Genomic DNA, 8,590 nt, shown 5'->3' with positions numbered 1-8,590 from the left:
TAAAATATATACATATAAATGTGTGACAAACAGCTGTATAAAATACAAGTATGAATATATCTACATATATACTAGAATTTTTTTTATTAATATCCCAACCAATGATTCAGTACGTTACATTATACTATGTTACATATTATGCAGTACATTACGCTAAATTACACTTACATGTTACATATTATACATTACGCTTATACGTTACAGAAGGATCTGGTAATGAACCCACGGTAACGTGTCCGTTGAGTCGGGTACGACGTATCGTTTATTATCGTACGGACTCAGAGCGATTTTTGTCTCGGATACGGTGTAGACTTCATGCAGCTTCGATCTTATACAAGTCTGCTGGCGGGTCATTTCTATCTCATCGTTGAGACACCGCGTGTAATCGTCGAACGTTATCGTTCGCGCTACCACGTTATTCTTTACGCCTTTAGCCTTCTTCGTATCCTTCTTACCATCGACTCGCAACGCACACATTTTCGCTCTGAATCCCACGAATTCCGTCATTATCGCACCATTATTCTCGTCTTTCATTAGACCGGGCACTTTCTTATTTACAAGCTGTATATCGTACGCGTTGTCAACCGGATAATCGCTCGTGTCGAATCTGTGTATATCACGTTTCACATTCTCGTATACATCCTCGCACTTGACGTGGTATATGAGACTGTCGGTATCAGTATACATGATTCTACACTTGTCGCTGTACAGAGGCAGCATGTATTCATGGTGAAATTCATACAAGCAGATCTTGGATATGTCGAGGATGCACATACCCACGTAAGTTGGCTTGTTGAATTTCACTTCGAGTTTTCGCAACTCCACGGCGATTAAATTTTCTGAAAAAATGCTGCGACTATGAAAATTCGGTTTCGAGATCATCGCATCCGCACTATGGCGACCATCCCACTTTGTTATAAGTTTAACGTCGACATGATTCCGCACGTTTTCCATTGCAATTGTTTTACCGTGTTTATTACGAACTTTCTAAATAGTTTTATTAAGGTGGGGTTGAGAGATAAAGAGAGAGAGAGATACCCAAGGAGAAAGAATTAATATATGTCAATAATATAACTATAATCGAACAAGTGGATCATACAACGGTGTGAATGATATGTGACACAAAATCAATCATAATACATATATAATCATGTAAAATTATTAGAGATAAAATTTGTTGAACTCGAAGGACCATGAAATAAACTTTAAGTGAATATGAATTGAGTAAAGCAAGAGAATAATATTATTTTGAGTTAATACTTAGATAAAATACATGAATTTAACTGTCAACTTATTTATTTATAAATCAAGAATGGTAGAATCTTACTACGAAGTTTAATAGTAATCTAGAGAATAATTAGTCATAGTTAAATTGATTTAACGTCACAGGATTCATCACTTTCAAAACATGCACATAGAAATACAGTTGATTAAACGATTTACGCAGATGCACCATCACACATTAAACACATGAGTATCAATACAATCAATTACAAGGATCCCGAAGATGCATCAATATGCATAGTGATTAATAGCGTTGATTAATCGAGTATTTGATAACAATTGACAAAATAAGAACGGTATTTGAACTTTCTTAAGAAATAAAATGTGAATATGATTTTGTAACATTATTAAAACGATGAGAGTTGATAATAATTAAATTGCTATTAAGAAAGAAAATCGTAAGGAAGAGAACCGTGGATTCTCACAAATTCTATTTACTTATGCGTAAGAGAACCGAATGTTCTCTTAAAATCTGTCTGATATCGATATCATGCGCATGAATCGTAGCTCGTGATGAGCGATGTTTCTGAAACCAAGAGATATCGTTACTCCTTGAACTCTGATCTCTGGTTTGTGTGAAATACTACTGAAATACCTTTTGTGAAGGCTGCACTGTTCTTGGAACAGACAGAGAGCAAAACTCTCATGAAGTTGTGATGTCAGCGTCGGCATCACAACTCTTACTTCTCAATTGCGTTTAAGGGTCACGACACGTTGTCGTCAGATAAAGAGATCCTTTCCTTGCGTGAGCTCTCATATGATGTTCAGAGGATGTAGCTGGTTGCAAATATTCTTGATATATTGAGTCGGCAACGTTTATGATCGTAGTCGTTAACGAAATCTGTACACGTTTGTAATCCAGTCCAAAGACTTTACAAAATTACTGAACGTCTGACCGGCGTGAACTATCGGATTCTAATGGCGAAAACCGACGCGCAGTGAGTAGACAATCGTCGTTATTATTTCTGCTGTTTTCTTTTAGGATACATCGCTTGTTTGTTTTGTGCCTTGGCGACAACGCCGAGTACTGCACTATGAGTTACTAATACGATCGATTTATTGACATTGCGGTCGGTACAATGGTGCTCTGCCTCTCCTCGCGATTTTATATTACGCGGTTATTTTTAAACATTCCGCCCGCCTTCGGTAATTGTGGTTACCGAACAATTTACGCTTCATTAATTTCTATGGGAAGAGGACAAATTTTTACTATCGGTCGCTTGAAAGTTGATGACTGAGTTCGTACCGTAACAACTCGAGTATGACCATCAGGTCCTGGATGAGTTTGTATAATTCTGCCTAACGGCCATTTTGAAGGCGGATTCCTTTCATCGACAATCAAAACCAGAGCGCCCTCCTTCAGCGAGGGAGCAACTCTATTCCACTTGTAAATGGAATGGTATCGTTGTAAATACTCTTTTGATCACTGAGACCAGAAGCCTTCTAGCATCTTCCTGATCAGTTGCCAACGACTGAGGTGAGACATTTTGACTGTCTCTAACGATGGTTCGGGTATGATTGTAGGTGCTGTTCCTATTAAGAACTGTGAGATCATCAGGATCATCTGTTAAAGGGTAAAGGGGACGCGAATTAAGAACTGCTTCAATTTGCGTAAGAAAAGTAACCATTTCTTCATATGTTAAGAGTTGGTCTCCAACAACTCTTTTTAAATGAGTTTTAACTGACTTTACGCCAGCTTCCCACTTTCCTCCAAAATGAGGAGCTGAAGGTGGGTGAAATTTCCACTGAGTGCCATCGTTGGCTAGAAGAATAGCTATTTGTTTGAGTTCCCTAGATGATTCAGAAAAGAGTTTCTTGAGCTCTTTATCAGCACCCACAAAGTTAGTACCACAATCACTAGTTAAAGTGGCACAGATTCCTCTTCGTGCTGTAAATCTTTTGTGAGCTGCAATGAATGCGTCAGACGTGTAATCTGTGACAAGTTCTAAATGTAGTGCTAATGTAGCAAAACAGACAAACAAGGCAACGTAAGCCTTGTAATTACGCGCATTCTTGCCTTTCCATGTTTTAATGACAAAAGGACCTGCATAATCAATTCCAGAATTAAGAAAAGCACGAGATGGTGTAACTCTATTGACTGGAAGTTGACCCATTAATTGCTGTGCTCTTTTTTGCCGAAACCTAGTGCATATTACACATTTCTGAATAAAGGATTTTACTGTAGTACGACCTCTGATAATCCAATATTGTTGTCGTAAGAATGACAAAGTCAACTGAGTTCCTCCATGAAGGGTGCGCTTATGTGAATCATCGATCACTAAAGTGGTTAGAACAGAGTTCTTTGGGAGAATTAGAGGATGCTTAGAACCTTCACTTAGTTGAGAATGCTCCAATCGTCCTCCTACACGAATGCATCCTTGGTTATCAAGGTATGATGTTAGACACAGAAGAGGATTTGATTTTGGGAGAGATTGTCCTTGGGATAGAATCTTAATCTCTTGAGAGAAGAAAGACTTTTGAATAGCTTTAACCCAGTACAATTTTTCGCGTTCTATTTCAGTAATGCTTAGTGATTTTTCTTCACTGGAATTCCGACGTTTTCTGAGCAATGAAACGAATTTTCTGCATAATGCAGTTATTCTTAGTAATTTAGTGAGACTCGAGTACCTAAAAATCAGATCCCATAGTTCTGAGGATTTATCGACAATAACAGTGGAGATTTGTTTATTTCTCTCTTCCAGGTCATCATCGTTTAAAGATGCAGAGACCTTTGGCCATGTTGATTCGTGTTGAGAAAGCCAATGGGTCCTGTCCACCATGTGGAACAGTTCAATAGTTGAGATGGAGTTATTCCCCTAGTCGCTAAGTCAGCTGGGTTTTCGACACCAGGAATTAATCCCCATGAGGCTTGTGGTAGTTGATCTTGTATTAAGTAGACTCGGTTTTGAACAAATTCCTTCCATCTCGATGGAGGGTTAGTGATCCAGGTATAAGCCACAGAAGAATCGAGCCAACCAAAAACACGTATACCTTTTATCTCCAATACTTGCAAAACTTGTACCATTAATTTAACGAGTAATGCCGCTCCTGCTAATTCTAGACGAGGTATAGTTTGTTTCTTCAAGGGAGCTACTTTCGTTTTTGATGCCACTAAAGTGACAGTAATCTTTCCATCCTTTGATGTAGATCGTATATAAACGACTGCAGCTATTGCGTGTTGTGATGCATCACTACATCCGTGCATTTGTAGGGTATCTGATGATTGGAATCCTAGCCATCTTGGGAAAGTAAAGTTTGGCATATCTTGAAGTTGGCTAACAAAGTTAGTCCATTTATCAGAAAGAGGAGGAGGGAGTTGATCATCCCATTCAAGTTTATGTGACCATAATGTCTGAATAAATATCTTAGCTGAAATGGTAATAGGTGATAGAAATCCTAAAGGATCAAATAATTTGGCAATTGTAGACAGAATAGTTCTTTTAGAAATTACCTTAGGCTTAGATAAATTTAAAGTAAATTGAAAAACATCAGTGGATGGTTGTTAAGCAATCAGTTTTCATTTCCTTTTATGATATCGTCATTGGCTATTTTGTATGTGCCGCCATGCGTTATTCAATATTTTAGTTACGTGGCCATTCTATGTTGCGTTTTATGTTTAAGTCGCCATCTAGTTTAAGGCTAAGAGTTGTTAACGGACCACGAGGAGAAGAAATCATATCGCTGTAACGCATAGAATAAAGCGGACGTACTCACACACCAACATCCGTTCCACGATTCATTATTCATAAAAATCCAAGCCATTTACTGGAAAATAAGTAGCGAGCACACACGAGAGCAACCATTTTGGTCCTTCGAGCCGGATATATTCACGGCACAAGCAGCATAACCTCAATCCTACGCACGGTTCCTTCAACACGACAAAGGAATCGAGAAGCAGACCGGAAACGGCGATTGAAAGGAAGGTGCTTCCACGAACATCGCAAGCTCAGCGTCTCTTCGCACACTGCGAATAGCACTCAACTGTAGGCGCAATCACACAAATTGTAAGATTAAACCAATTTCAAGCGAAATAAAGGTAACATCTCGATCACATTCACATTGAATACAACGAGCGCAAGCTTAAACATACTATACAATACAGCGTTTATTAAGAATTGTCTAATTCATAATGTCTGAGCAAATATTAAGAAAGAAAAGAAGCCACATCAAGGCGAGACTAACTCGATTCGTCAACTTTCTCAATGATTGTGAAAACGATCCACAGAAAAAACCGGAAATACCGTCTCGCCTAGAAAAGGCAGACTTGATATGGGGGGAATTCGACGCGATACAAACCGAGTTAGAGAACCTTGACGAGGCTGAAATTAACAACAAAGAACGCGATGCCTTTGAGAGTAAGTTCCATCAAGCAGTCACTAAAGCAAGAAGCATGATTGCACCACCCCCAATGTCGCGCGCGAATAATCGTCCTGAACAGCCGCCGATCAACATAATACAATCAAATAAATTACGACTTCCTACCATTGAAATTCCGAAATTTGACGGTAGTTGGGAAAAATGGCTGCCATTCCGGGATACCTTTTCATCCATGATACATAGCAATGATACATTACCTCATATTGATAAGCTTCACTATTTGAGATGGGCCTTAGTGGGAGATGCGCATAAACTCATCGAGTCCTTAGAAGTAATAGGCGACAATTATCTAATTGCACGGGAAATCATAAATGATCGATATAAGGGTAACAAGGCAATCGTTCAGCATCACGTACGGGCTCTAATTAACCTTCCGAATCTCTCAAAGGAATCATATTCTTCACTCAGACAATTAGTTGATATGACACAACAGCATACACGCACTTTAACCCGTTTAGGACAACCTACAGAAAGCTGGGATACATTGCTCATACAATTACTCCTACCAAAATTGGATGGCAACACCAGAAGAGAATGGGAATCCGAAAGAGCGAATAAAGAGGACCTTCCCGACATGGAGGAGTTCATTTCATTTCTGGAAACAAGATGCTCATTTCTGGAGGCCTTATCTCGTACTAGTACTCTTAGTATGGCAAAGATCGCGGGTAGCCATTCGAAGCATCAGTCCAACAAGCCTTCCAATCAAATGCAAGCCCACGTTACCACGGAAGCTACTACTTGTCCTGTCTGTCAAAATACACATAAGATTTACAGCTGCCTTATATTTCGCGACAGTACAAGCTCGAGTAGAAAGGATTAAGAGCCTTAAGTTATGCTACAATTGCTTGAAGCCATTTCACGGAAAAAAATGTACTTACGGATCATGTAAAAAATATAACAAGTATCACAATACATTGATTCACGCGGATAGGACTGATGATTCGAATGAGACCACTTCGATAACGAAAAAAAATATTGCTGCTACGGGGCAAAACGTTCCATTGTCGGAGGAGGGGCAGAAAGCGAGCGAACTCAATGTAGGCAATACACAAAACGTGACTAATGCGCTAGCGTCTCACCATAACCGCGATGCCTCATGCGTCTTACTGTCTACAGCAATAATTTATATGCGGGACAACACCGGAAAAATACATGAATGCAGAGCACTAGTGGATTTCGGAGCACAACCGAACTTCATAACGCGGGAATTAGGCGAGCGTCTAAAACAACCTCTATACAATGCGGACACTAAAATCACTGGAATCACTATGAACTCATCCATAGTAGGACAACAAATCGACGCCACCATCTATTCAAGATTCAACAAGTTTGAAACGAGGCTGTCATTCCTAGTAGTCGACAACATCACCGACAAAATACCGGCAACGAGCATCGGTGTAGATTTCTTGCAAATACCCAAGAATATCAAACTCGCAGATCCCCGATTTCACATACCTGGCAAGGTGGACTTGCTCCTAGGTTCCGAAATCTTTTGGAAATTATTATGTGTCGGGCAGATACAATTAAGCAGGTCTCAGCCTGTCTTCCAAAAAACCAAATTAGGTTGGGTAATAGCCGGGAGAGTCGCGAACCCCCAACAAGCCATAAACGCGGCACAATGCCACATCGCCCAACAGTCTACATTACAAGGTCAACTTGAAAAATTCTGGAAAATTGAAGAACTCGATTCCAGAACTCATTTAACTGAACAAGAACAAGCTTGTGAAGAGCACTTCTACCAGACGCATACGCGCGACCGTCAAGGAAGATTTATCGTAAGGATGCCTCTCAAGGACAACTACGTACAATTAGGCGACTCTTACGACACTGCCAAAAGGAGATTATTAACATTGGAAAGGAAATTAGCAAAACAATTACCACTGAAACAGCAATACGACGCCTTCATGCATGAATATCTTAAGCTGGAACACATGAAGATCCTATCAAGGACGGACAGCGAGCTACAGCGACCAAGGTCACACGAAATCACTTACTATCTACCACACCATGCTGTAATGAAAGAAGGGAGTGAAACCACAAGGTTGCGAGTTGTTTTTGATGCATCAGCCAAAACAAGTACAAGACTTTCGCTCAATGATGTGCAACTAGTAGGGCCTACTATCCAGCAAGATTTATTCAGCATCATGATGCGTTTCCGTCAACATACCTACGCAATTTCCGCCGACATCTCAAAGATGTATAGGCAGATACGAATGCATCAAGATCAATGTAAACTACAGCGCATTTTATGGCGATTTAGTACAGAACAGGAGATTGATACGTATGAACTACAAACCGTTACGTATGGAGAAGCTTGCTCGGCATTCTTAGCAACTCGTGCACTACATCAAGCAGCACTAGATTTACAACAACGATATCCCGAAGCCGCTGAAATCATTATTCGCGACTTCTATGTGGATGATCTTCTGACGGGCGATAACGACATCGAGCGTCTAAGTAGGATAAAGGAGGAGATAGTTACCATCCTCGAATCGGCCAAATTTGAGCTTCACAAATGGAAGGCAAACCACCCTGCATTGCTGAGTGCGCACGAAATCCACGACAAGCCCACTATATCTTTGGGAGATGGAACCAAGATTCTCGGGCACCTATGGGACACTCAACATGATGCATTTTGTTACACCGTAGGACCATTGGAACGTCATTGTAAACCCACCAAGAGACAAGTATTGTCATCTATTGCTCAGATATTCGACCCATTAGGTTTAATAGGACCCGTTATTGTCCGGGCTAAAATATTTATGCAGCAACTATGGCAACTTCAATTAAGCTGGGATGAGTCGCTACCATCTCAACTCCATACTCAATGGGTACAATGGTACCACAAGATCCCTCATTTAAATCAACTGGAAATACCTCGTCATATTATGTGCGATAACCCACAAGGCCTGGAACTCCACGGTTTTTG

General features: G+C 40.1%; 2 protein-coding genes across 2 annotated transcripts; one reads left to right on the top strand and one right to left on the bottom strand.

The window, feature by feature from the left end:
* Nucleotides 1–2,660: 2,660 nt before the first annotated feature.
* Nucleotides 2,661–4,546, bottom strand: LOC105555957. Its single transcript, XM_012003007.1, has 2 exons — nucleotides 4,014–4,546; nucleotides 2,661–3,912 (listed from the first exon to the last, which is right to left on the bottom strand). The coding sequence occupies exons 1-2, from the start codon at nucleotides 4,544–4,546 to the stop codon at nucleotides 2,661–2,663; spliced, it is 1,785 nt and encodes a 594-aa protein (XP_011858397.1).
* A 2,242-nt stretch (nucleotides 4,547–6,788) lies between these two features.
* On the top strand, nucleotides 6,789–8,583 carry LOC105555956 (the record flags this gene model as incomplete). The annotated part of the gene is made up of 1 exon (XM_012003006.1): nucleotides 6,789–8,583. A coding segment is annotated over exon 1 (1,795 nt), but the record flags the coding sequence as incomplete, so codon positions are not given.
* Between the last annotated feature and the right edge of the window lie 7 nt (nucleotides 8,584–8,590).

The sequence above is a fragment of the Vollenhovia emeryi genome, unplaced genomic scaffold (assembly GCF_000949405.1).
Source record: "Vollenhovia emeryi isolate VEMERY1.0 unplaced genomic scaffold, V.emery_V1.0 DF940508.1, whole genome shotgun sequence".
In the NCBI taxonomy this organism is placed as follows: domain Eukaryota; kingdom Metazoa; phylum Arthropoda; class Insecta; order Hymenoptera; family Formicidae; genus Vollenhovia; species Vollenhovia emeryi.
The sequence above is the reverse complement of the archived record's forward strand: the minus strand, read 5'-3'. Positions and strand labels throughout refer to the sequence as shown.